The sequence below is a fragment of the Trachypithecus francoisi genome, unplaced genomic scaffold (genome assembly GCF_009764315.1).
Source record: "Trachypithecus francoisi isolate TF-2019V2 unplaced genomic scaffold, Tfra_2.0 Lachesis_group12, whole genome shotgun sequence".
NCBI classification, from domain to species: Eukaryota; Metazoa; Chordata; class Mammalia; order Primates; family Cercopithecidae; genus Trachypithecus; species Trachypithecus francoisi.
This window is the reverse complement of record NW_022681457.1, coordinates 79388323-79415940: the sequence shown is the minus strand read 5'-3', so window position 1 is coordinate 79415940 and position 27618 is coordinate 79388323. Positions and strand designations below refer to the sequence as shown.

The 27618-nt window shown below is 49.0% G+C and overlaps 3 protein-coding genes across 9 annotated transcripts in view; 1 reads left to right on the top strand and 2 right to left on the bottom strand.

The window, feature by feature from the left end:
- Positions 1–5: 5 nt before the first annotated feature.
- On the bottom strand, positions 6–9061 carry HECTD3 (HECT domain E3 ubiquitin protein ligase 3). Its single transcript, XM_033226648.1, has 21 exons — positions 8282–9061; positions 7948–8108; positions 7595–7687; positions 7380–7515; positions 6962–7077; positions 6753–6866; positions 6528–6610; positions 5923–6088; positions 5621–5702; positions 4802–4984; positions 4608–4660; positions 4382–4446; positions 4124–4227; positions 3440–3559; positions 3237–3326; positions 2043–2249; positions 1692–1821; positions 1504–1578; positions 1299–1380; positions 1113–1184; positions 6–1020 (listed from the first exon to the last, which is right to left on the bottom strand). The coding sequence occupies exons 1-21, from the start codon at positions 8648–8650 to the stop codon at positions 936–938; spliced, it is 2586 nt and encodes an 861-aa protein (XP_033082539.1). The 5' UTR covers positions 8651–9061; the 3' UTR covers positions 6–935.
- A 506-nt stretch (positions 9062–9567) lies between these two features.
- Positions 9568–13007, top strand: UROD (uroporphyrinogen decarboxylase). 5 transcript variants are annotated; one of them, XM_033226649.1, is made up of 10 exons: positions 9568–9716; positions 10335–10447; positions 10564–10643; positions 10720–10782; positions 11020–11217; positions 11340–11501; positions 11873–12010; positions 12168–12268; positions 12364–12430; positions 12771–13007. In XM_033226649.1, the coding sequence occupies exons 1-10, from the start codon at positions 9697–9699 to the stop codon at positions 12930–12932; spliced, it is 1104 nt and encodes a 367-aa protein (XP_033082540.1). In that variant the 5' UTR covers positions 9568–9696; the 3' UTR covers positions 12933–13007. The 5 variants fall into 5 exon arrangements, with proteins under 5 accessions (XP_033082540.1, XP_033082542.1, XP_033082543.1 ...); XM_033226652.1 differs by having other exon boundaries at positions 9569–9716; positions 11001–11217; XM_033226650.1 differs by having other exon boundaries at positions 9607–9716; positions 10292–10447.
- An 814-nt stretch (positions 13008–13821) lies between these two features.
- Positions 13822–27618, bottom strand: part of ZSWIM5 (zinc finger SWIM-type containing 5) — a 189827-nt gene continuing 176030 nt past the window's right edge. For all 3 annotated transcript variants that reach the window (XM_033226645.1, XM_033226646.1, XM_033226647.1), the window contains 4 exons: positions 26502–26659; positions 18014–18177; positions 17453–17534; positions 13822–16720 (listed from right to left, as the gene is read on the bottom strand). In XM_033226645.1, the coding sequence (XP_033082536.1) occupies positions 15858–16720; positions 17453–17534; positions 18014–18177; positions 26502–26659 (1267 nt within the window). In that variant the 3' untranslated portion in view covers positions 13822–15857. The remainder of the gene's footprint in view (positions 16721–17452; positions 17535–18013; positions 18178–26501; positions 26660–27618) is intronic.

The following is a 27618-nucleotide window of genomic DNA, read 5'->3' as shown; positions in this document are numbered from 1 at the left end:
GAAGGAATGAATTCATCCATTTATTCAACTTTCCGGTATGCAAGAACTTCTTTTCATGGAGTGTCACGGAGGCCCTGAGGGAGGAATGGTAAACTGGGGCAGAGGTGTGCATAGCTCTAGGAATAGGTTTTAAGGTCTAGGCTTTAGAGTTGGGGAAAGGGGAGCTATTACAGATTTCAAAAAGGTCATAACTGGCCTTCACCTGTGCAAAATCTTGGGGGTGAAAGGGCAGACAGGGAGTCAGGCTGGAGGTGATGCAGAAGTGAGGAACATGGGGAGGTCGTGGTAGTAGAGTTCACATTGAGTGGATGTGGGTGGTGGGAAGGTGGTGGCACTTTGTGTGTTGAGACTGGGTTGGAAGAACAGAGCTCACATCTCTGGTGTGGAGGGAGAGGAGGAAAAGAGCAGGATGCGAGGGCAGGTGCTCAGCTACTGCTTCCTTCTTGGAGCAGGTGACCAAGGAGTTTGGCTATCACTCCCTGCCCATCCCAGGTTTCTTGCTTGGGGAGGGGCCTCCATCAACCTCCAATGTTTTATGTTTTGAGTCATGGCTGAAGAAAGCCAGAGAGAAAATAGGAGAAAAAAGGTGGAGCTGAAAATGGAGGCAAAGTCCATGAGTTGGGGACCTACATGGCCCCCTTCAAGTAGCTCAGGCCTGGCAGCTTGTGCTGGGCTTGTGGAAGATTCCCTCTTAAGAGGTGAAATACCTCAGGAAGCAAGCCCCAGCACGGGTAGGGCTTGTGGGTCTGCGGGGCTGGGCCACTAGTGTTCACCTGACCACGCCAGCTGCCCCCACTCCAACTGCACACGGGAGCGGGGCACACGCGGTTTTGCTGAGCACGTCAGCCAAACCAGGGCAGGGAAGGTGTCTTTGCCCTGGGCAAGGCCAAGAGGGACACGTGCAGTCCTGATGGTCCTGCAGTCTGCGGCACACCTCACTCCTCCCAAGGGCTCATGTCGGTGTCGATGGCCACACAGTTGTAGGCTGCATAGCGGAGCTTCTCCTCGCATACCTTAGCACTGTGGGAATGGGGACTTGGTCAGATCCATCCATCACTACCGGGATGATGGGGCTCCCCTGGGCCCCAACTCGAGCCTAGGAAAAAACCCACCTGGCATAGTGTGGCAGGAAGAGGGTGCTGGAGCAGGTGGAAGACTCGGGCAGCGCGTCTGTGGTCTCGTAGCTGGGGGCATTGAGGGACCATAGGTCAGGAAGATGTGTTGGGGCACCTGTACGTGTGTGGGGAGGGAGGAGAGCAAACGGCCATGGCACCTTCGGGCCTCCCTCCAGCACTCACCCCAGCTTGTCTGGGTAGATGTAGATCCGTGCTGGCAGGCGGCTGCGGCCTGTGACAAAGCGCAGGAAGCGACTCCGGTCCTCTGGAGGGAGAAGGAAATCAGTGCCTGTATGGATGGTGAGGGAGGGTCTACAACTTCTACCCTGCCTCTGCATCCCAGCAACAGAGGCCAAACCCAGGTGTCACCCTGCCCTCCTCCACTGACCGTTGGTGAAGTTGTTCAGTGCCTCCCAGAAATACTGCACCCGTGAGTCAGATGGCTCGAAGTCCTCAAACCGGGCTAGTGGAGACAGGGCCAGCATTCATTCTTGGGTCTCATCTTGCCCAGTCCTTGAGCCCCAACCCATGTGCTGTGCTGTGCTGCCCTGCCCTGCCTTGCCTTGGGGAACTCACTGAGCTTGCGCAGAGCATCCACAGTGACCTCTGGATCCCCACACACTTTCTTCTCCAACTCTTGCCAGGTCAGCAAGTCCAGCACAGCCTGTGGCACCACCTTCAGCAGACCTGCCTGCATAGCTGCCACCTGGAGAGTGGGTAAAAGGCTTGGCTGGGGAAGAAGGCACACCTCCTGCCTTACACTGGGGGGCATCCCTGTAGCCTCTGAGCAGCAGAAAGGTGTCACCGAGGAATGGTGGGGGCCAGAATTCTTGGAGTATTGGTGGCCTACAGGCTGCACTCTGGGTCCCAGGAGCTGGGGCTCAGGAGGGGCCAAAGCTCTCTGTTCTACTGGCCTCTGGGTATTACCTGCTCCTTGCTCTCCTCTAGCCGTGCCTTCTGGACCAGCTGGATGAAACGAGAACGGTCCCCATATCCCACGATGATGCCTGCGCCCCCAGGGATCAGCTCCACCATCTGCTGGTCACTCAGTACAGTGGTGAATGTTAGTTCCTTCCCAAACTTGAACTCAAATGTCTCCTTGTCCATTCCTTCCATCACTTCCAGGAGCTTCACCTAGGGATTGCAGAGAAGCAGGGAAGTAACCTTTTCACTGTGGAGACAGTCCCTGTCTTTCCACAAGATGCTCACAGGGAAGCAGAGACAGCCAGGCAAGGCAGTCACCATGCAGGCAGCAGGGAATGAGAGTGTCAGTACAAGAGCTGTAAAAGCATCAAGACAACACCTAACCAGCCTTGGAGGCCCGAGAAGGCATCCTATGGGAAATGGCGTCTCAGCTGAGACCCAAATAATGGCTGGGCTATAAGGGAAGTTAGGAGAGAGAACATCTTGGAGAAAGCTGGAAAGAGCAAAAGGCCTAAGGAAACTATTTGGCTGGAGCCTGAATGTGAACCAAGTGGCTGGAGATACAGGGTTCACGTAAGGCCTTTATAGATTCTGCATTCTTTCCTAAGCCCAGGGCTGAGCCACCAATGAGTTTAAATAAGGAAAGTGAAATGAATTACTCTGGCTGCATGGAGACCAAATGGGTAAGAACGGAGACAGGGACAGCAGCTTTTTAGTAAGTGATTAGCTCAGGAGGAAAGGTGTCCTCAACCAGGCAGGGAGATAGTAGTGAGATAGGAAAAGCAGACAGATTACAGAGACAGACTTAAGAATGTGGGGGTGAGGGAGAAGATGGGGTGAAGGATGGCCCTGTGGGCTTTGGGATGGGGAGGAGTGGGACATGGTGTCCTTTTGAGGCAGGAGCCCTAGAGGGGAGCAGTCTTGGGAGAAGATAAAGAATGCATTGAGCCTGAGATGTGACCTTGGGGCAAACGTTGAGGGTGCAGATACATATATAGCCCCAGACTTAGGAGAGGCTGGGGCTAGAGGTCAGGATTTTAGGGGTCACAAGTCTACAGACAGTAGTTGAAGTCATGGGAGTGGATGGATTGGAGAGGGATCTTGTGTGTGGTGAAAGAACATGGTACAGAACAGCCTTACGGAGGACCAACCTTTAGGGGCTGGGCAGAGGAACCATTGGTTCCAGGTCCTACTCACCAGCACAGAGTCCACAGCTGGGAAGTCCTTGCTCCAGCTCACCTCCTCGCCAGAAAGCTGCTTCCACACAAAACCAGGCAGGGCCAGGACCTGTGTGACAAATACTCCCCACTGTCTTCTCACCCTGAGCTGCCCAGATTTGGCTGGCCTTTCCTTCCAGGGGCCAGGGCTGATCAGATGGGGGTGTGGATAAGGCTACTCACCAGGAACTCCTTACCCCGAAGGGCAGCCCCCATCAGCTGTCCAATCCATTCATACTTGGCAAAGTCTCGGCAAGAGGGGTTGGGCACATACATGTCCCGGGCCTCACCAGTGCCACTGCCCTGCTCCAGAGATAGAGCTGTCAGTGTGGCATGAGATATACCCTACTTTCCTGGCCTGAAGACTTCCCTGAACATTTTCCACTGGGAACATTTTCCACTAAATGATCCTTTCAGATGTACAGTGGCTCCTCCTCTCCCTGTCTGCCCAGATGTTGCCCTGAGTAACTCAGTTCCTTCTCTGCCCCATTTCTATTTATTTATTTATTTTTTTTTGAGACAGAGTCTCACTATGTCACCCAGGCTGGAGTGCAGTGGTACGATCTCGGCTCACTGTAACCTCCACATCCCAGGTTCAAGCGAGTCACCTGCCTTAGCCTCCCAGGTAGGTGGAACTACAGGCACGTACCACCATGCCCAGCTAATTTTTTTTGTATTTTTAGTAGAGATGGGGTTTCACTACATTGGCCAGGCTGATCTTGAACTCCTGACCTCGTGATTGCCCGCCTTGGCCTCCCAAAGTGCTAGGATTACAGGTGTGAGCCACCACGCCTGGCCCCCTCCTCTGCCCCCTTTCTAGCTCAATCTGGCACCTGGGAGGTTTGCAGAGATGGAAACGGAGATTACCTGGTTGGCTGTGCGTACAAAGAAGGGCAGAGGCACGGGGGTATCCGCTGAGCTAGGGCACAGCTCTTCTGACATATCTGCCAGGCTGTCCCGGAAACCACCGCCTGAAATGACAGATGTCCTCAGCTGGGCACTCAAGAGCCCAGCTCCCATAATGGGGTAATGAATAGGCCCCCATCATCATTAGCTTCTGAAAAGCCTCTACCACTTTAATAGGACAGCAGGAAGGATCCTTGAGATCCTCCCTCAGGGCCTCACCTTGGTCAATGATGCCTTCTGCAATGAATTTACACTCCCACCACTGGTCATAGCGCATGGGCCACCTGCAAAACACGTGGGCAGATTTGTCATCGTGCGGGGCCAGGTGCAGCACAATTCATCAGCCCAGAGAGCACCTGGGAAAAGCAGTCATGGCGAGGGGTGCCTCGAGGAGTTGTGTGTGCACACAGGTGTCCCGAGTAAGTCCCTCACTCTCATGCCATACCTGTAGTCCAGAGGCTTTTCATATTTGTCAGAGGGCTTGAGGCCTTCATAGACCTGGGGGCAAGGAGGAAAGGAGTCACAGGAAAGCAAGACCTGGCCCCATACTCGCCCCAAGAACTTGTTCAGGTCCCTCTTGGCCTAGTCCCTTTGGCCCTTGACGGATCCTATCTCAGTCTGACCCTAGGTGGTGCAGACCTGGGTGAAGACTGCATTCTTGCAAGCAGGGTCTCGAGAGGGGCAGGCACGGTGTTCCATGGCAAGGCGGCGGTTGATGTACAGCCGTGGCATGAAGCTGGGCTTGCTGCTCTCCGAGTCACGCAGGCACTGAGCCACCAGGCCAGGCCGCTGGCGGGACAGCAGTAGGAACTGCTTCACTTGCTAGTGAGGAGAAGTGGCCAGAGCAGGAATGAGTGAGCAGTCAGCCTCTGTCCAGGCCCTGGAACTTTCCTCTCTGCCTGTATCCAATTCCACCATTTTAGTCCAAGTCTAGTCCATTCCTGTCCTTGTCTCCAGTCCCTTCCTTAGTTCAGCCACCAGGGAGAGCTTTCTAAAACAAAAAAATTCTAATACTGTCATTACCTTGCTTACCTTTCCAATAGCTCCACTATCCTGGGACAAAGTCCTTGCTTCACAGCCTGGCCCACAGGGCCCTCTGCAACCAGGACCTGCCTCCTGCCTACATCCTCCCACTCTCATCCCTCTGTCATACTCACACCTACCTGCACACTTTTCTCAAGTCATCTTGAGCTGCTGTTAACTCCCGGTATGTACCTTTCACGCAACCTGCCCTGCCTGTGCTGTCAATAGCCCTTGGGTATTCCACACACTCATCTGGGCAACAGCCTCCCAAACACTAAATTTGGATCATCTGTTCTGGCTTTCTTCCTGTGTTCCCAGACCCAGCAAAGGTCTTGCCCTAGAGAAGGTTTCAGGGACTCTGCTAAGGCATGAACAACTACATAAGCAGGAAGGGGGAACGCACTGCCGAGACCAGCACTGGGTGGGATGGCTCACCTTAATCTCACTGAAGGTGCCCAGTGTGTGGTCCCAGGCAGGTACCAGGTGGTGCAAGACACTATCGAGGATCTTGATGAATCTGGCATGGGTAGGTAAAGATTGACTGCAGCTAAAGAGTTTGGCATACATTTAAGACCCCCAACTCCCCAACATACAGGGACAGGAGAAGGCAGGACCTGGGGGCTTCTCTGACCTTTGAACAGCTTATACTATGAAACCTTGGGAACCTCCTCCATGCAGACACACAAGGCTCAATGTTGGGGGAAGGGAAGGGCCCATAGGTCCAGGACCATAGCCACCTCTGCAGGAGGACAGCTCTGCGGTATAGTACTTCAGGGTTGGTGCCTTCCAGGCGTGGATATCGCACCAGACTAGTCGGCTGGAACAGGTCTGCATTCAACCCTAGTTCCCGCTGTCTAGAGGACTTGATCTTGACCCCTCGGAGACGAACATCAATCCCATCATCTGGGGAAAGGGGTCAGAGTGAGGTCATTTATGGCACCTGCTGGCTCCTCGGCCCTCAGACCTGGGAATGGCTCCTTGAACGCTCAGCCTTTTGTCACCCTTAACCCTAGAAACTTGGGACCTTCGGGATCACCTTCTGTCACCTGACTCTGATATATCTATCCCTGCTGATTCCTCTGTCTTCCACTGTAATGCTGGCATGCCTGAGGGTCCCAACTCAGTTCCTTTTCCAAGTGAGCCCAACCACCTGTATGGCTTTAAGGCAGGCCTATACCTGGCACGTCCCAGCTGGTTCAGGCCCCAAAGGTCCAAATCCTGGAGTTAGTTCAGCATCACCTTCACCCCAACTCCAAGCCTATCCTCTTCTCTCCAGACTCACTGTCTGTTTGCCCCCATCTCCACATCAGGCTCTTTCCCTCCTTATAGCCTTAAGCCTCACCTCGGCACTCCACGATGCGGATCTCGATGATCGGGAGGTGGACGGTCATGTCCTCCAGGACACAGACATCCCCAATCAGGGTCCTGAGGAGATGAGTGTGAGGCACTTCAGATACCTCCTGCCTCAGGCCTTCAGAGACTGCTGGAGTCTCACTCAAACTTAGGCTTCTAAGCTGGGCTAGGCTTGGAACACATCCAACTTCCCTCCCCAGGCCAGTGTGCTCACTCGTCAATGCTCACGTCACTCAGCTTCTTCAGGTTGTCCCCTTCGCCCCCATAGACCACCACCCGCTTTGGCATAAAGTTGTCATCTGTGGTATCCACTGTGAGTAGCAGCTTCCTGAAAGGTTGGAGTGTGAACATGAGTCTTGGTGAACCCACAGGGACGTGGCTCACCCATCCAAGTAAGTAGGCTCCTGCCCAGAGCCTACTTACTTGATAATGGTGCCCTTCTTCATGGTAAGCCGTACCCAGTGCTGGCACTGGGACCCATCGCTCTCCCAGTAGGTATCGGCATTGCTGTCTGTCAGGCAGGATACGTTGAACTCCTCCTGGGGAGGGGCAGAGAGGTGGAGTCAGCAGTTACCCTCCCTCCCTGAGCTGGGTTTGTGCTCTGGACCAGGAGCAACAGAGAGAAATCAGAGTGAAGCTGGGCTAACAGGCAACTGGTATGGAATAGGGGGCCGCTGGGTATGTAGGGGTTCCTACAGACTTCCAAGATGGGGAGCTGAACTGAGTGTGGCCCGTGGGGACCCTGTTTTGGTCCTGGCCTGGAGGTGGGGGTTCTTTCTGGATCTAGCCTTGAGGGGTGTGACTATATCTTGCCTGGGGTGGGAGGAGCCCCAGCACCCACCGTGTAGGAGGAAACGTCTATGCTCTCCACATACTGCTTCACGCTACCCAGGTTCTCATCCTCCTTGCCCAGGTGGTCATACAAGAAGTGGATCAGGTCCTCGTCGCACTCGTAGGTCCATGTCGGGGGTACATAGCTAAGCAACCCCAAGCCCCTAATTAGACTGGGCCCAGACGCGGAGCTCCTTCCTCCCCACCCCATTCCAGCTCACTCACAGTAGCCTTTGTACAGCTTCTGCGTATGCCTCTGCCGGCTGAGGTCTCGATCCCAGGCGATGTGAGTATGTCAGGTCCACCACCTGTTCCCACCTGTGGGCACAGAGTAGGGAGTGGGAAAGGGAGACATCAGCGGGCAGCAGGACACTACCTCCATGCCGTGTAGCCTTCTCCTGGGCTCTATCTCCTCGTCTGCAGACGCCCTACCCAGCCCCCTTCATGTCCCGCCCCTTCCTGTTCTTAACCTTGCCTCCGCTCCAGTATCCCACCCACCCCAGGATGTGGCTGAAGTGTTCCCAAGCCCTCCTGGCCTGGCCTTCGGACAGCAAGCCCCGCTCCTTCAAGTGCAGGACCTGAGCACCGGCCGATAATCCACGCCAAAGAGCTGCTGCTGCCGCTGGAGGTGGTTGGGAGTGTCGATGGGTACCAGGCGGGCTCCGCCCTCTGCCGGGCGGCACACCAGCAGCCAGCCTTCCTGCAGCCCGCAGTCGCCCAGGTGCTCTGCCAGCTGCTCCTGCCGGGACGCGCCGGATGGGGACAGCCGTCAGGGAACTGCCCAGCCGCCTGTCCTACCCAGCCCAGGGCAAAGGGCACCGAACGCAATGCCAACTCCATACGGGGGGGGAAGGGAAACAGCCAGAGGGCCCTGGGGGTCTTTTACCTGGTCCTGGGCAGGGGAGAGCTCACCTTTGTCAGCTTCACCCAGAGCCCGTGGCCGTTGCACAGCTCCTCGCCCGTGGTGCGCACGCAGGCGCCGCGCCGGAGCTCGATGCTGTCGCGGGCGGCGCGGAGGGGCCCGGAGCCGGTACCGGGGGCTGGGCCTGCGGCGCCCACACGCAACCCCAAGCCCTCTGCCTCCCACACGGGCAGGAGCACGCGCGACGGCCCCGCCGGGTCCTTGTAAAGCTTGTAGAGCACCTCTCGCGGCACGAAAGCCAGCGCTGCCGGCAGCGGCCGCCCAGCGCGGAGGCTCCGCGCTGCCTCCGCCAAGAAGCGCACGCGGCCCAGCAGCTGCCGCGGGGACTCCAGCACCGAGCCCGGGCCAGGACCCGCCATGGCTAAGTGGCGGAGGTGAGCGCCTACGGGCGACCCTACCCGGGGAACAGCTGGCGCGACCGCGGACGGAGCTTCCCACCACGCCCTGCCCCGCCTTTGGCCAGCCTTCGCCGTATGTTCTGGACTAAGCGCCCCCGGCACTCACCGTATTGCACTGTGTACTCCTACACTCAACCATATTACCTACCTCTGTGCTACCCTAACCCAGCCGACCAAACCCAAGATTGGTGATTTCTACCTGATCAATCTCCTTCTCTCCATTTCCTTGCTACTACCATTTTATCTCTACTGCTACTACCCTCATTCAAGTAACCATTCTATCTAGCCTGGATCATTGCCAGCAGTCATTTTTCTGGTTCTTCGGCCTGCTCTTTTTCCTCCCACTCCCAACGAATCTGCTGGACTCCCTATCCTATAGGTGGTGTGACTAAAATGTTTGAGACAATGGCCCCTTTCCCTGCCACTGACAGGAGTCTTGAGTCATTCGGGTTCTGTTTGTCACTCCTAATACCAAGGACACTTTAATGTGATTACTGATTTCTGTTTTCCCAGTCTTATAGCTCCTTAAAGACCAGGGCTGTCTTGAGCAGAGCTAACCTCTGCACCTACTATAGGTCCAGGCTCTTAGTAGGTAATATAAGTATATGATGATTTCAGTTTCCTGTACAGCCTGGTTCCATCATCCTCAGTATGCCTGGCTGAATAAGACTATTAGAATCATGAGTGGGACTTGAGCCAAGCCTCCAGATACCCAGACCGTCAGATGAGAACAAATTCCTCATGTCACCGTAAGATACAGTTACAGCGGAGTTCTCTTTTGAGCGTTTGGTGTTGCGTCGCTACAGCGGACTTTACGGTGAAAGAGATAGGGGTCCTACGGGCAGCAGCCAGGGCAGCCCTGGAGCTGTCGCGGGAGTCTGATCATGTGATCTTCAACATGGCGACGCCCTTGGTTCCCTACAGAAAGGGGCGGAGCCTGGACTAGGAGGGCAGGCTCACATTCAGGTTAAATTGCGGATTGAGCTCCCAGTTACAGACAGCTGACCATGGAAGCGAACGGGTTGGGGTGAGTTCTCCAGAGCACGCGGTGTGGCTAGTTGAGCTTCTAATTTGAGTCTTCCAACTCAGGACTCCCTGTACTCCCCTTTCCCCACCTTGGCGATCTCCCAACCTGGACTGCGTTAGCTGGGATCCTGAATCCTAAAACCATGGATTTTTGAGACGTTCATCCCAGGGGCCTTAATTCAAGGGATGCCTCAGGATTTCCAACCAGGATCGCTATTCTGGGACCATCAACTCTCATCCCTCTTTATCCCCCAGCCTGGGGATCTCTCAGCCTCTGAACCAGCCCAGTGACATTCCCATTTCTGAGACTCACTAGTCCGAAGACCCCCAAACTATCCTTACTGGGCCTTCATTCCCTCCCCCTAGTCCCTCTAGTTGCTTCGAGCTTGGGAGAGTAGGGACTAAGTGGAGGGAAGAGGCCCCAGGGCGGGCCCTTCTAGAGTTTGTGCACCACCTGATAGGCAGAGAGGAGGCGGAACGGGCGGAAAGCCAGGGTTTGGGAGCTGGCCTGGAGGAGGTAGATAGCGGTCCTGGACTGAATCAGCCTTATGAACCCGCACTTTACTCAACCTCCAGCCTAGCATACTGACACCTACCCCTACCCCCACCTGATCGCCAGACCTCAGGGTTTTCCGGAGCTGAAGAATGACACATTCCTGCGAGCAGCCTGGGGAGAGGAAACAGACTACACTCCCGTTTGGTGTATGCGCCAGGCAGGCCGTTACTTACCAGGTAAGAGTCAGGGCCTGGAAATCTAGATAAAACTCCGGAAAGCGAAAAGTTTTCAAGGGGCTGGGGAGGGCTCTGGAGGGCCTCAAGGCTGAGCCCCATCTTCCCTCTGTATGCAGAGTTTAGGGAAACCCGGGCTGCCCAGGACTTTTTCAGCACGTGTCGCTCTCCTGAGGCCTGCTGTGAACTGACTCTGCAGGTGAGGGGTGCACAAAAGAGGGAAAGATTTATGCCTTCAGTCTGCCACCTAGCAACCTGTCTCCTGTTTCCTACAGCCACTGCGTCGCTTCCCTCTGGATGCTGCCATCATTTTCTCCGACATCCTTGTTGTACCCCAGGTACTCACTCAAGTCTGATCCTGGAATATAATCCAAGGACCCTTTGAAAATCCTTCTATCAGTCCAGTCAAGGTTTACAATAAGCACTTATCCTAACTGAACCGAAGGAAAAACTAAGGTTGAAAGAGATGGAGTTTGGCAGTTTTATTCTCCTTTTCCTTCCTTCTGGAATGAGCTGAACAGAACCTTTCCTCCTGGATTCCATTTTGGGAACCCAGATGTTTTCTCCCCCTCCAGGCACTGGGCATGGAGGTGACCATGGTACCTGGCAAAGGACCCAGCTTCCCAGAGCCACTAAGAGAAGAGCAGGACCTAGAACGCCTGCGGGATCCAGCAGTGGTAGCCTCTGAGCTAGGCTATGTGTTCCAAGCCATCACCCTTACCCGACAACGACTGGCTGGACGTGTGCCGCTGATTGGCTTTGCTGGTGCCCCAGTAATGTGGGACAGGGCAGGGACTGGCGGCGTGGGAAAATTACTCTGGCAGGTCTGGGGTAGACAGAGGAAGGGTCAGTCTGGCTTCTGTACGTGTGACACCATCTTTCTATCCTTCTGTAGTGGACCCTGATGACATACATGGTTGAGGGTGGTGGCTCAAGCACCATGGCTCAGGCCAAGCGCTGGCTCTATCAGAGACCTCAGGCTAGTCACCAGCTGCTTCGCATCCTCACTGATGCTCTGGTCCCATATCTGGTAGGACAAGTGGCAGCTGGTGCCCAGGTGAGTCCTGAGAGAGAGAGAAATAGGCTGAGATTTGGTCTGTAAGGACGAGAAGCAAGTGTCCTGAACCTGAGAGGGCAGGGGTCTTAATGCCAGAGATGAAAGAACCTTGGCCTCCAGTGATCTAGCTGAGCAGCCAAGCCCATCCTGACACTGGCAGTGGGGCCTAATGCTCTGAGTATTCAGAGACCAAAGCTAGTGCTGGGATCTGGAGAAAGTAAAGCTTTTTTTTTTTTTTTTTTTTTTTTACTGGATTTATAGGGTCAGGCAGTATCAGGGATTGAAGTCATGGGGAAAATTGAGGTGGATTTTGTATGTGGGGGGAGCTTCCTCTTTGTTACATATTTTTATCTTCACCATACCCTAACTAGGCATTGCAGCTGTTTGAGTCCCATGCAGGGCATCTCGGCCCACAGCTCTTCAACAAGTTTGCACTGCCCTACATCCGTGATGTGGCCAAGCGAGTGAAAGCCAGGTTGCGGGAGGCAGGCCTGGCACCAGTGCCCATGGTGAGGATTGGGATGGGTTGAGTGAAGGTGGGCCTGTGGAGCTTTCAGGCTAAGTCCTGCATGGACTGGAGTGACCACTGGAGGGCAGCAGAAGTACAGCCAAGAAAGATGAGTGGTTGTAGCAAGGCCCTCTGTAGCCTAAGATCTTTTTTTCCAGATCATCTTTGCTAAGGATGGGCATTTTGCCCTGGAGGAGCTGTCCCAAGCTGGCTATGAGGTGGTTGGGCTTGACTGGACAGTGGCCCCAAAGAAAGCCCGGTAAGCTACGGAAGGGTGAGGCCTTGAGGTTGAGGTGGGGGTGTGGAGCTGCCATGTATGCAGTTACCAGAACGTGGCGCTGGCTTTGCTTCCAGGGAGTGTGTGGGGAAGACGGTGACATTGCAGGGGAACCTGGACCCCTGTGCCCTGTATGCATCTGAGGTAACAGACAGGGCCCCTCTGTGTATCTGTTACTGTGCACTCCTGTGGCTGTGGTTGTATTATTCTGTGTGCACTTTTTAAAAAATGTCTGTCTGTCCTTCTCTTCTATTCTGTATGTACAACATAAGCCCTAGGAAGACCAGACTTTTTGTTGCTGTTGTTCATTTGTACTTATGCTTCATGCCTGGATCCAGACTAGGGATCTGATAAATTTTATTGAATGACTGAATGAGTTAACACTGAGTAGAGGCATACCTACATACGCGTCTGTCACTAGTATACATAGGGAGGACAGACGCTTGCTGGTCCTCCTGTAGCCAGTGCCCTGTTGGTCCCCCAGGAGGAGATTGGGCAGCTGGTGAAGCAGATGCTGGATGACTTTGGGCCACAGCGCTACATTGCCAACCTGGGCCATGGGCTTTATCCTGACATGGACCCAGAACATGTGGGTGCCTTTGTGGATGCTGTGCATAAACACTCACGTCTGCTTCGACAGAACTGAGTGTACACCTTTACCCTCAAGTACCACTAACAGATGATTGATCGTTTCCAGGACAATAAAAGTTTCAGAGTTGAACTGTTGTGTAGTTTTGTTTGTGAAAGATGTGTGCCCATATCCTTAGTTCTTCTTAGCCTCTGCTCCTTCCCTGGGAACCCTCTCTATATCCTCTTCACAAGTCATGGGGGTTAGGTATCACTGAGTATGTACCAGAGCACTTAAGGATTCTCACTCCCATCTTACTCTCAGATACTTAAGTCCCAGAACTACATGGGGTAGGGTAGAGCTTGCCTAGCAGTTCAGGTTGTGACATTTGTAGAAAAATGGGTGGGGTCCTCCACAGCATACAAAGGCCAAATTGATAGGGCTTTATGTCGGGGGAGGAAGGGAAGTACACATCACAAAGAGGCACAGAAGGGGTTAGAATACTTCAGAGAGCCACGGGGAAGAAGATGGAGTCTAGGTGAGCAAGGAGAAGCTGAGGGACCCTCATTTGACACCAAAATATGGGGAGGACATCAAAGCTCAGAGCTAGGTTGCTTAGGATTGGAGCTTTAGACAAGTCCATCATCAAGGCAAGAAGTCCTCTGAAACCAAAAGACCCTCTGGCACTCAAGGTTGCTTTATATTATTTTCTGAGCATCCCCTTTAATTTTCTCAAGATCTTGGTGTTTCCACCCTTCCTGGTGGTACCTGTTTCCCAGGACAAGGCTCTGAGGTGTCTGCAAGCTCTGGAGAAGGGTCTGGTATGGCAAGAAATTCTTTATCTGTCATTCTGCATCTCCTTGGACCACTAGGCGCCCACTGTGCTGTAGGCTGAACCCGCTCCCGGCCCAGCCAGGGCAGTGCAGAAGGGAGAGATGGGTTTCATTTAACGAAGGAACACAATTTCTGCTTTTGGAAAAATGATCGTTTATGTGATCCATGATTTATTCATAGAAAAGCACTGTGAGTTCACACACTTGCTAAAAAAGGGCAACTGTGATACAGAATGAGAGTGGCTTCTCTTTTTTTTTTTTAACCAACCCATTGGGCTGAGACGTAGAGGCCCTTGGCTGGACAGTAAGACTTGAGTAGCCACAAATGGCAAATACAACTTCTTGGTCAGTTTGGAGTAAAAAAGGTGACAGTTTGTCAAAGAAAAAGCAGATGGAGAAGTTCTTAGTTCACATTCTAGCTATACCACCCCTTCCCTATCACACCCCACCCCTAACTCAGGAACTAAGACATGAAACAGTAAACACCAAGACACTGGTATCCAACTGACTCTTCTGAATGCCTTTGCTACCTCCTGTAACAATTCCAGGCCGAGCATAGAGGTCAGGAAGGTAGCAGGAACATGATACACTGTGGAGGTCAGCCAGGGCTAAGACAGGGCTGCCCACTAGGGCTAGAAATTAGGAAGGGAGAGGCTAAGAGCAGACCAGCCCTAGCCTCCAAGTCAGCGAGCAATGAGACTGTGACAAAAGCAGGCAGAGGAAGCTTGAGGTAGAAAGATGGGAAGAAAGCAAGTATGGGGCGAGAAGAGAACTGTGGAGCTAAAGCAGCCAATCTGATAGCAGAGGGAGATTGGTGCTTAGAAGCTTGTTTGGTGAGAGAATGAATAGAGGAGGCACAGAGATGGGGAACAAACGTTTAGCTGGCGAGAGAGATTTAAGAGGAACAGGAAAGAGAAATTTGGCAAAAAGGAAGGACACATTCATGCAGATCCTCAAACATGAATACACAGACATCCCTACATGTAGAAATATGCTCAGTTACACATATAAAGACACGGGTGCATGGATAACAAGCATACACAGAGATACAAACATGTTTATACACATGCACTCATGTGTGCCCAGATACACATACACACTAAATATGCACAGTGTATTTGCACATAGATGTGCATCCTCACATGTACGCAAAATGTGTATATCCTCAGGTAGAAACCCAGTCCAGTGTGCACATATTCACACAGGTACACAGCCATAGAACTGACACATACACATAAATATACATGTGCACATACAGACAGGCATGCACAGATATATTTATGCACATAGACACATGTACTTAGCCATACAGATACACACACACGATTATAGATGAAACCATACACTCTCTAACACAAAGGTGACCACAGTAGATGAATATTATGAACTCAGCAGCTTCCCAGACCTTCATCTTCTCCCTGCACTTGTTTCTCAGGCATTCTGCAGGCTCCTGAAGAAGCTGTGTGAAGCAGGAGCTTCGATGTCCTCATAGTTTTGTGAGGCAAAAGTCTAAGTCCAGTCCTGGCCTCTGTCCCTCACTCACCACTGGGCTATAAATGCCCTGTCTGTAGGTGGGGGATTCTGCATAGACTAGACTTGGGATTGATTCTAACTGGCCATTTTTCTCCTTGGCACCCCACTCTTCCACTGCTACCAGCATACACTCTGCAAGGGAAACCTGAGAAATGGTTGTGAGTCTCCTCAGAAAATAAGTATATCCTCCTACCCACAGCTACTTCAAGTGCCCATCAAATCAAAACCACAATTATAAATAGTTGTAAGTTTACAATAATTAGCAACACATATACTATAGTATTTACAGTCCCACAGATGTGTGTGTTTCTCTGGTTAAGCAATCCCTGAGACGGAACAGTGTTCTGTGTTTGCCAAGGGAGACAGGGCCAATGCTCAGGACACGCAGGATACGGGGGCATGAGGTGGCATGTTGTGGGGTTTCTGGTCGATCTGCAGGGCCCAGCTCCTCCATGAACATGCCAAGGTAGGCCTATCAACTAGAGTTAGACTTTCCCCATCCTTAGCCCTGTGGTCCTTTGGCCTCAGCCACAGGTGCTCAGAGTCCTCTCAGGGTGGACAAATGTTTCCATGTCCTTGGCCTGACCTGATACTACCTGGGAACCCAGGCTGCCCTGGCGGTGAGCTATCTGCTCTCTCAGCCAAAGCGCTCTCGCACCAGCAGCATCAGCTTTTTCTTGCCTTTGTAGATCTGTTTGAGGTTGTCGATGAACTGGGCAAATTGCAGGTGGCCATCCTGGGGCAGCAGGAAGGTCTCCCGAGCCTTGCTTAGAAACTCAATGAACTCTCCATAGTGGCGAGGGCTGATGTGTGTTAGGCGTGAGTGTGTAGTGTTGATATAGGCATTGATGGTGGCATCCAACAACTGGCGCAATGGAGCTTTGTCAGTGGACATGAGCTTTCCAGAGCTGCGGCGGCCTGGGATGCCGGCCAGGCCAGGTGCAGTCACTGTGCAGCGTCGTAAGATGTCTGAAAGCACTGTGGCACAGTGCACACTCTTCACCACCAGGGGGATGAGAGCTGCCAGCTCATTCTTGCCCAGAGAGTGGCTGAGAGCACAAGCCCAGAGCACATCATTGATGGCGGGGTGAGTATCCTGGTTGTAGGCCAGGTTAAGATGGCTCATGGCCAGTGAGGCCAGCTTGAAGGCACGGAGCGGGTAGCCGCGGAGCTCCATGTAGCGGGCGATGGTGAACAGCTGCGAATGGGTCATGCCACCAGCAGCAGCATCAATGGCAATCTGGTAGGCTGCCTCAAAGGCGATGTGGTCTTTCTCACAGAGGGTAAGGGCTGACAGGGCACAGCTCTGTGGATCCTTCATAGCACACTGTAGGGCCAGCGTGCGAGCACAGCTAGCCAGTTCCTCCCGCTGTGGATAGTCAAGACTGAGGCGCAGAATAGTGGTGTGGGACACGGCTGTGGCAGCTACAATACTAGTAGCCTCAGTAGGGGTGAAGAGTGTGTACCAGCTCTGCAAGATGCTCACCAGGGCCCGCACACCTGTCAGGGAGAGCCCGAGCTCAGCCGTGGCCATCTGGGTCCTGATTCAGGTCTACCCAGATTACCATTTGGGGTATGAACTTGGCCTGCAGCCATGAGTTCTCCCTCCTCAGCAACCTTGAGATGGTATGAGGCAAACCAGGACAAGGGGAGCATCCCAGATGGCCAGACCCTGTTTGGGGTCTCTTTCTATCCCTTCTTTCCCCAGGTCAGAGGGTTGAAGGTTTCTGCAGGTGCTCTTGACCCCTCACAAGGATGGGACAGTACCGCCTGGGGTTTGCTTGCCCTGAGGCATGGGTTGCAGATCTGCCAGGGGTTCTAGCTGAAGTGGGGCCTCTCAGGGTAGAGTCTTGTGCTGGGGCTTTGGGCTTTAGAAAAGGTCCTGAGCCTCCAAGTTGTCTGGGGTTTTTCACAAGCATGGACAGGGATGGGGACCAAACCACTGGGCCCACTACCTCCCAAGGGAGCACTTGAGTAGCAACTGAAAATTCATTCTCTTAGACATGTCTCTGATGAGAGGATCAAGTGCTGCTGACATCAGGATATGGTTCAAGCAATGAGGACAGAGCTTGGGCTGGCTGAACAGAGGCCACCTTCTCCTACCAGCAGCCCCATCCTTTCTTAGGCCATCAGGACTAGGAATATGAGAGCTCTAAGGATTCACTGTCCTGTCCCAAGAGTAGGGCCTAGAAACTCCTTTACGCTGGGGGTAGAGGGAGGTGGGAGACTCACCCACTTCTGTAGCACAGGTCACCAACCATCGTACCATCTCCCTGCGTCTCCAGTTAAGGGTTGATAAGGTCATCCGCATCACCTGGGCACAAAAGAGGCCTTTTCAGTGGGCCATGCCTAACTGTTGTGACCTCTCCCTCCCCTTGCCATTCATTTATGCAACAAATATTTTCTGGTGCTTTAAACAGTGATCTCTCCCCTGATAAATATAAAATACAGTTAAATTTCTTTCCTAGCTCTCCCACCAATCAGATAGGAGGCGTCTCAGATGATCTGCAGCAAAGTCCTTATTATCATACCTTACTTGACTTGCAGAAATGGGGAGGCAGACAGAAGATAGGGACCCCATGGAGCCTAAAGCTGTATCTTGCTTCTGGCCTTAACTTAAAAGTGGAGCCCAGTTTATGAAATCCTTGCCTTTTCCCTTGTCTAGAACTTGTGTTCTGGGCACAAAGAAAGAGCCAGACTTGGCCTATGCCCAGTCTCCCAGAGATCTTACCTTCTCCCAATTGTCACTAGGCCAGAAGTCTAAACTGAGGATGGCCCACTCTTCTTCCATACCTGTAACCCAAGTTCCAGGGCAACGCTGAGCAGGGTGCTGTCAGTACTACTGTCAGTGGGAGTAGCAATCTTGAATGCATCTTGGGCCAGTTTGAAGATGAGGGAGGAAGAATGAATGTGCTTCTGTATTGCTTCCAGAATTGTTCGGAGTCTCAAAGTGTCTCCTATAGATGCCAAGAGAAGGGATAGGGTCTATTTTAATGTTTTACTAAACAGTCAGCTGATCACAACAGGTAGTTCAACAGGTGGTTGAAATGGCTGCTGGCCGAACGCGGTGGCTCAAGCCTGTAATCCCAGCACTTTGGGAGGCCGAGACGGGCGGATCACGAGGTCAGGAGATCGAGACCATCCTGACTAACACGGTGAAACCCCGTCTCTACTAAAAAATACAAAAAACTAGTCGGGCGAGGTGGTGGGCGCCTGTAGTCCCAGCTACTCGGGAGGCTGAGGCAGGAGAATGGGGTAAACCCGGGAGGCGGAGCTTGCAGTGAGCTGAGATCCGGCCACTGCACTCCAGCCTGGGCGACAGAGCGAGACTCCGTCTCAAAAAAAAAATAAAAATAAAAAAATAAAAAAAAAGAAATGGCTGCTATTAATTCATTGAATGCTTCTGAATGCTACCGCCCCTTCTGGGTTATCAAGCTGTCTCCACTAAACACATTTGAGGCTCCTCCCTTCCCCAGACCCTATGTGAATCCTATTCTCTCCACCTTTTCATCTGTCTCTACCAAATACCCTCTGCCCTCAGGGTCTTTAAGTACCAAAAATAATTTTCTTGAACACCTGAATTTCCAGAGCTATACAGTAGACAGAAAGCCCCATTACTGCCAAAAAAGAATGCCGTCCCACTGTCGACTTCTCACTACAGCTCCCTGGAGCAAAAAGGAGCGGGGCCACCACTTCTTATTCAATAGGCAGGGATTCTATACAAAGCACAAAGAGTTAAGGAATATAACATCATATGAAGTGAAGGTTGCTGGATGAAGGCAGTAGTGTATGAAAGACTACTACATCTTATAAAGGACAAACATGTTAAGTAAAAATAGAACAAAAAAGTAGGCCTTATGTTTTGCTTTGTAACTGCTGATAAAGTCAAAGAGGAGGAATGGCGGTATGACTATAGGCTTTGGAATAAAACACACTGGGGACTGAACCTGGTTCAGCCATTTAAGAGTTTAATGACTTCAGGTTGGGCGCAGTGGCTCTTGCCTGTAATCCCAGCACTTTGGGAGGCTGAGGTGGGTGAATCACTTGAGGTCAGGAGTTCGAGACCAGCCTGGCCAACATGGTGAAACCCTGTCTCTACTAAAAAAATACAAAAATCAGTCAGGAATGGTAGCGTGCGCCTGTAGTCCCAGCTACTCAGGAGGCTGAGGCAGGAGAATCACTTGAACCTGGGAGGCAGAGGTTGCAGTGAGCCAAGATTGGGCCACTGCACTCCAGCCTGGGTGACACAGCGAGACTCTGTCTCAAAAAAAAAAAAAAAGAAAAGAGTTCAATAACTTCATCTATAAAATGGAAACAATAACCTTTAGGACTGTTGTGAGAATTATAAATAATTTGTAATATTCTATGATTCTATTTTTATAAAAAAGATATATAGTGTGTGTACATATATATGAATAGAAAACCTCCAGGACTCTTTATGCAAATGTCTTATTCATAGTTGTTTTTGGGTGCCAGGATTATGAAAGAGATTTCCTTTATTCTTCTATCATCTTTAAAAACAGTTTTTTAAGTTAATAGACTATGTCTTTAGAGCAGTTTCAGGTTTACAGGAAATTGATCAGATAGTACAGAGAGTCCCCATATATTCCCTATTACTAACATCTTTTTTTTTTTTTTTGAGACGGAGTCTCACTCTGTCACCCAAACTGGAGTGCAGTGGCCGGATCTCAGATCACTGCAAGCTCTGCCTTTCGGGTTCACGCCATTCTCCTGCCTCAGCCTCCCGAGTAGCTGGGACTATAGGCGCCCGCCACCTCGCCCGGCTAGTTTTTTGTGTTTTTTAGTAGAGACGGGGTTTCACTAGGTTAGCCAGGATGGTCTCGATCTCCTGACCTTGTGATCCGCCTGGCTCGGCCTCCCAAAGTGCTGGGATTACAGGCTTGAGCCACCGCGCCCGGCCAACATCTTATATTAATGTGGTATATTTGGTAAACCAATATTAATACAGTAATCCCTCCGCACCTGGGGGAGATTGGTTCCATGACTTCCCTTGGATACCAAAATCTGAGCATGCTCAAGTCTCTCATAACCTACCATCATATCCTCCCCTATACTTTAAATCACCTCTAGATTACTTATAATATCTAATACAATGTCTATACATCATTACATGTGGATTCAACATAGTGCTTTGTGCCCAGCAAATTAAAGTTTTGCTTTCTGGAGCTTTGAGTTTTTTTTCCTGAATATTTTTGATCCATGGTTGGTTGAATCCACAGATGCAGAACCCACAGATACAGAGGGCTGACTGTACATTATTATTAGTGTGGTACATTTGATGAACCAATATGCATATATTATTAACTCAAGTCTACAGTTTACATTAGGGTTCACTCTGTGTTATACAGTTGTATGGGTTTTGACAAATGTATGTTATTAATCTGCTCTTACAGTGTCATATAAAATAGTATCTCTTCTCTAAAAATCTCCTGTGTTCTATTTGTTCATCCCTTTCTCCATTCCCTCTAAGTCCCTGGCAACTATTGATCTTTTTACTGTTTTCATAGTTTTGCCTTTTCCAGAATATCATATACTTGGAATCATACAGTAAGTAGCCTTTTCAGACTGGCTTCTGTTTTTTTTTTTTAAACTTAAAGACTAGTGTGATAATACAGATTGGCTTCTTACAACATGCAATACACATTTAAAGTTCCTCCATATCTTTGTTTCCCTCAGAGTTTACACCCAAAACTTCCATGTCTTTTTTTTTTTTTTTGAGTGTGTGTGGCTTGAGAAGCCATGTCTTTTTATTTAGAAATAATAATCAATTCTATGGATATACGACAATTTATTTATCTATCCACCTTTTGAAGAACATCTTGGTTACTTTCAGTTTGGAGCAATTATAAATAAAGATGCTTTAAACCTTCATGTGCAGGCTAACTGCAACCTTCGCCTCCTGGGTTAAAGATATTCTCCTGGTCTCAGCCTCCTGAGTAGTTTGGATTACAGGTGCATGACACCACACCCAGCTAATTTTTATATTTTTAGTAGAGATGGGGTTTCACCATGTTGGCCAGGCTGGTCTTGAACTCCTGACCTCAGATGATCCACCTGCCTCAGCCTCCCAAAGTGCTGGGATTACAGGTGTGAGCCACCGTGGCTGGCCATCCTCTAGACATTTTATAGTTTTGTGTTTTACCTTTAGGTCTATGATCCATTTTTTTTTTTTTTTTGAGACGGAGTCTCGCTCTGTCGCCCAGGCTGGAGTGCAGTGGCTGGATCTCAGCTCACTGCAAGCTCTGCCCCCCGGGTTTACACCATTCTCCTGCCTCAGCCTCCCGAGTAGCTGGGACTACAGGCGCCCGCCACCTCGCCCGGCTAGTTTTTTGTATTTTTTTAGTAGAGACGGGGTTTCACCATGTTAGCCAGGATGGTCTCGATCTCCTGACCTCGTGATCTGCCCATATGATCCATTTTGAGTTAATTTTTGTTAAAGGTCTAAGGTCAGTGTCTATATTAATTTCTTTTTGCATGTGAATGTCCAGATTTTCTAGCACCATTTGTTGAAAAGACAATCTTTTGGTCCTTTCTCAATATCAGTTGACTATATTTGTGTGAGTCTATTTCTGAGCTTTTAATTTTGTTCCATTGATCTATTTGTCAGTTTTTCAACAGTACCACACTGTCTTGATTAATATTACAGTAAGTGTTTCCACTGGGTAGTTATCAGGCCTCTGACTTGTTCTTCAATATTATGTTGGCTATTCTAGGTCTTTTGTTTTTCCACATAAAGTTTAGAAAGCGTTTGTTGATATTCACAAAATAAATTGCTGGGATTTTGATTGGGATTCTGTTAAATCTATAGATCAAGTTGGGAAGAACTGACCTTCTAATATACATTCTTATTATCCATGAACATGGACCATTTCTATTTATTTAAGTCATCTTTGATATTTTTCATCCAAGTTTTACAGTATTCCTCATATCAATCTTATACATATTTTGTTAGATTTATTCCTAAGTACTTCATTTTTGGGGTGCTAATGTAAATGGTACTGTGTTTTTAATTGCAAAGTCTAATTGTTCTTTGCTGGCATATAGGAAAGCAATTGAATTTTGTATATTAACCTTATATACTGCAAACTTGCTATAATTACTTGTTAGTTCCAGTTTTTAAAAAAATTGATTCTTTGGGATTCATACATAGTCAATCATGTCATTTTTGAACAAAGACAGATTTATTTCTTCCTTTCCAATTGGCTTACAATGATTTCACTTAAAAATTTTTGACCTTATGATGGGTTTATTGGGACACAACCCTTTCATTAGTCAGGGAGCATCTGCTTATCATTTATATCCTTTTCCTATCTTATTGTATTAGTTAGGAACTTCTAGTATGATGCTGAATAGAAGTGGCAAGAGGGAACATTCTTGTCTTATTCCTGATCTTAAAGGGAAAGCATCTAGTTTCTCATCATTAAGTGTAATGGTAGTTATAGCTGTAGGTTTTAATTTTTTGTCTTTAAGCTCTTTTGCCCAGACTGGAGTGCGGTAGCACAATCACGGTTCACTGCAGCCTTGACTTCCCAGGCTCAAGTGATCCTCTTGCCTCAGCCTCCCAAGTAGCTGGAACTATAGGAGTGTGCCCACCACAACTGGCTATTTTTTATTTTTTAGTAGTGATGAGGTCTTGCTATGTTGTCCAGGCTGGTCTTGAACTCCCAGGCTCAAGCGATTCTCTCAGCTTGGCCTCCCAAAGTGCTAGAATTACAAGTGTGAGCCACCAAACCCAGAAGGTAATTGTAGGTTTTTTTGTAGAAGTTCTTTATCAAGTTGAGGCAGTTCTCCTCTATTCCTAGTTTGCTAAGGGTTTTTTAAAATTATGAATGGGTGTCAGTTATGATTTTCCTGCATTTACTGATGAATGACTTTTCTTCTTTGCCTGTGGAAAGAATAAATTCCATTAATGGAATTAATGGATTCCATTAATTGATCTTCAAGTATTGAGACAACTTACATACCTGAAATAAATCCTACTTGTGGTTCATTCTTTTTATACACTGTTGGGTTTGATTTGCTAAAATTTGTTCAGGATTTCGGCATTTATGCTCATGAGTCATACTGATCTGTACTTTTCCTTTCTTGTAACGTCTTTATTTAGTTTTGGTTTTAGAGTAATACTGGCCTCATAGAGTAAGGAAGTGTTTCCTCTGCTTCTATTTTCTGGAAGATACTTTAGAGAATCAGTACCATTTATCCCTTAAATAACCTCCTGTGTTCAGATGATTATAGTACCTCAGCCTCCCGAGTAGCTGGGATTATAGGTGTGTGCCACCATGTCCACTTAATTTTTTTTTTTTTTGTATTTTTGGTAGAGATGGAGTTTTGCCATGTTAGCCATGCTGGTCTTGAACTCTTGGCTTCAAGTCATCTGCCTTCCTTGGCCTCCCAAAGTGCTGGGATTACAGGCATGAACCACTGCACCTGTCTGCTCTGATCTTTACTATTTCCTTTCCTATGCTTACTTTGGGTTTTCTTTTTCTGACTTCTTAAAGTGAAATCTGGGCTGGGTGCAGCAGCTCACGCCTGTAATCCCAGCACTGTGGGAGGTCGAGGTGGGCGGATCATGAGGTCAGGAGATCGAGACCATCCTGGCGAACACTGTGAAACCCTGTCTCTACTAAAAATACAAAAAAATTAGCTGGGCATGGTGGCGGGCGCCTGTAGTCCCAGCTACTCAGGAGGCTGAGGCAGGAGAATAGCATGAATCTAGGGTGGTGAAGCTTGCAGTGAGCAGAGATTGCACCACTGCACTCCAGCCTGGGAAACAGAGCAAGACTCCGTCTCAAGAAAAAAAAAAAAAAAAAAGTGAAATCTGAGATCACTGATTTGAAGCATTTTTCATCTATTGCTAAAAATGTGTAAGAAAACCTTAGCTACATTCCACTAATTTTGACTTGTGCTTTCATTTTCATATAGTCAAAAGATTTTCTAATTTTCTTGTGATTTTTTTCTTTGCTCCATGAGTAATATGCATGTATGTGGTTTAATTTCCAAAAACTTAAGATATTTTCTAAATATCTTTTTATTATTGATTTTTAATTGTACTGTGGTTGTCTGAAAAAGATTTTCAGTTCCTCTCTCTCTCTGTCTCTTTTTTTTAAGAGTCAGGGTCTTGCTCTGTCACCCAGGTTGGAGTGGTGTCATGATGGTAGCTTACTGCAGTTTCTAACTCCTGCGTTCACGCAGTTCTTCTACCTTAGCCTCCTCAGTAGCTGGGACTATGGGTGCTTGCCAGTACATCTGGCTAATTTTTTTTTTTTTTTGAGACGGAGTCTCGCTCTGTCGCCCGGGCTGGAGTGCAGTGACCGGATCTCAGCTCACTGCAAGCTCCGCCTCCCGGGTTTACGCCATTCTCCTGCCTCAGCCTCCCGAGTAGATGGGACTACAGGCGCCTGCCACCTCGCCCGGCTAGTTTTTTGTATTTTTAGTAGAGACGGGGTTTCACCGGGTTAGCCAGGATGGTCTCGATCTCCTGACCTTGTGATCCGCCTGTCTCGGCCTCCCAAAGTGCTGGGATTACAGGCTTGAGCCACCACGCCCAGCCATCTGGCTAATTTTTAAAATTTTTTGTAAAGACAGGATCTTGCTATGTTGCCCAGGCTAGTCTCAAACTCCTGGTCTCAAGTGATCCTTCTGCCTTGGCCTCCTGAAGTGCTGGGATTACAGGTGTGAGCCACTGCACCTGGCCTCATCTTTGTTTCTGAAATATATTTTCATTGGTATAAAATTCTAGTTTGACAGTTTTTGGTTTTGTTTTGAGATGGAGTCTCACTTTGTCACCCAGGCGGGAGTGCAGTGGTGTGATCTTGGCTCACCGCAACCTCTGCCTCCCAGGTTCAAGCGATTCTCTTGCCTCAGCCTCCTGAGTAGCTGGGACTACAGGTGTGCACTACCATGCCGAGCTAATTTTTGTATTTTTAGTAGAGATGGGGTTCTCAAACTCCTGACCTCAAGTGATCTGCCCGCCTTGGCCTCCCAAAGTGCTGGGATTATAGGCGTGAGCCACCGTGCTTGGACTGATAATGTTTTTTAAAAAAGTACTTTCAGCGATTTTTTTTCCCACTGTTTTCTGGCTTGCATTGTTTCTAATGATAAATCTGTTCTCATACTTGTTTTTTTGTCCTTTGTCTGTAACGTATCTTTTTTACTCTGATTGCTTTTAAGTAGATTTTCTCTTCTATTATTGGTTTTAAGCATTTTGGTTATGATGTGCCTTGGTATAGTTTTCTTCATGTTTATTATGCTTGTCATTCATTTATTTCCTTAGATCTGTAGTCCTCCTCCTTATCCTGCTTGGAATCTGAAACTCCATGCAGGCTACCACCACTCCCCACTTGGCACTCCTCACATGAATGCACATTATCAAATTTGTTGATTTTTGCCAATAAGATCAGTAAAAAATGTTATCTCAGGCTAATTTTAATTTGTATTTCTAATGTGATACCAGACATTTTAGTTGTCTAAAAACCACTTGTATCTCCTTTTCTGTGAACTGTCTGATCATATCCTTTGTTCTATTTTTGTATTTGTTTGCTGATCATTTTTATATTAATTTATATGTAATTTTTACCTTTTCTGTAATGAGAGGTGTTTTTGGGGGGACAATAAGAAGATACCACATAAACTTATTTTTAATTTAAAAAAACCTTCAAAATCCATGTAGCTTCCTGGTCCAAAATACTCAGGAGCTCATGGTGGCTAGCATTTTATCATAGCTCCTTCTTATATAGGGGCTTACTTTCACTTCTGTGTGTGGTGAAACCTGCATAGCTAACAGGATGTATGTGAGCTTAAAGGCTGAGAATCACTTTGGACTGCCTATCTTTTACTAGGGCACTGAAAAAAAATCACAACTCTTCTATCTGTAAGAAGTTCAGCTCTATCTTAGTCATCACTTCATTAGATCTTCCAGTGGCCCTGGGAGGCTGACAGGTCATTGACAATGATCCCCATTTTATAGATTTGAAACTGAGGCTTAGAAAGGTGAAGTGATTTTATCAAACAGAAGGTTAGATTTAGAAGTAACTTAAAGATCAATTAATTTTAAATATTCGGGATCCTACAATTAGTAACTAGGGTAAAGTTTTGGCTTGGATCCAGGTACTCTTTCTAACGGCAGCAAAGTGAGGATCACTATCACTCTAAATGGTCAAGGAGCTTCTCTTCCTCAGGAGACTGCAGGCCAAGCCTTGGACAGGCCATGGCTGGGCAGGCAGACGGGTGATGCTGGAGCTTAAGGTCTATCTATGCTCACCTTTGGCAGCAGTCAGCATGGTGGAGGCCAGTTCACACTGCTGTGACTCCAAGTGTCCAAGCGTGAACCAGCGAGGATAACGGCTGGGCACCACAGACACCGTATGGTGAAGGTGGGATGTGTCGCCTGCAGAAGCTGAGTTTTCTAAAACAGGTAACCTGGAAGACCCAGGAAGAATCATCAGCCACCATTCAGACCCTGGGCTTCTGAACCACCTTAGGGAAGCTTGCTCTTTGCTGGGGAGGAACTGGGGAGAGGAAAGGATTAACTAAGAGCTCTAAAGGTTTTTAAACCTGTGGTACTATACACTGTATGAGGTGAGTGCCTTGGTACTTAAGAGAACTCAACGCTGAATAGTATCCACTACAAATGGATGCGAAAGGCAGTTTAAGAGCTATCGGGTTGGGTGGTATGATATATTGTAAGAAGAGAGAAAAGTTAATACATTTTAAAAAAGAATCATAGGGTTGTTTATTTTATTTATTTTTGAGACAATGACTCTATCACATAGGCTGGAGTGTAGTGGTGCAATCACAGCTCACTGCAGCCCTGACGTCCTGGGCTCAAGCAATCCTCCCACCTCAGCCTCCTGAGTAGCTGGGACTTCAGGTGTGCACCACCATGCCTGGCTAATTTTTGTATTTTTTGTTTTTGTAGAGACAGAGTTTCACTATGCTGCCCAGGCTGGTCTCAAACTCCTGGGCTCAAGCAATCTACCTGCCTCAGCCTCCCAAAGTGCTAGGATTACAGGCTTGAGCCACTGTACCCAGCCTGGTTATTTCTAAAAGTGTAAGAAATACATGCCAAGGAATTTCCTGTTTTAGCTAAGGTATTCTCCCAGTCTTACAGTCTGACTAAAATTGTTCTTCTGTATAGTCTGCTACATCACAGAGTTAAGTTTAACTGCCTAAACCAAGGATCTTATTCTAGCTTGGAAACAAAATGCCCATAGCTCATTGTTCTCAAGTCTTGGGGTAAATATATTTGTCTCTACTTCTCCCAGCTTCTTCTGGGGACCTGTGCCAGGGAATCTTGATTCAGCTGAACTATAGAAGGGCTCAGACACCTTCTCAGCTTGCCAGACTAACCACTGAACAGGAAGACTCAGGTCTTATGT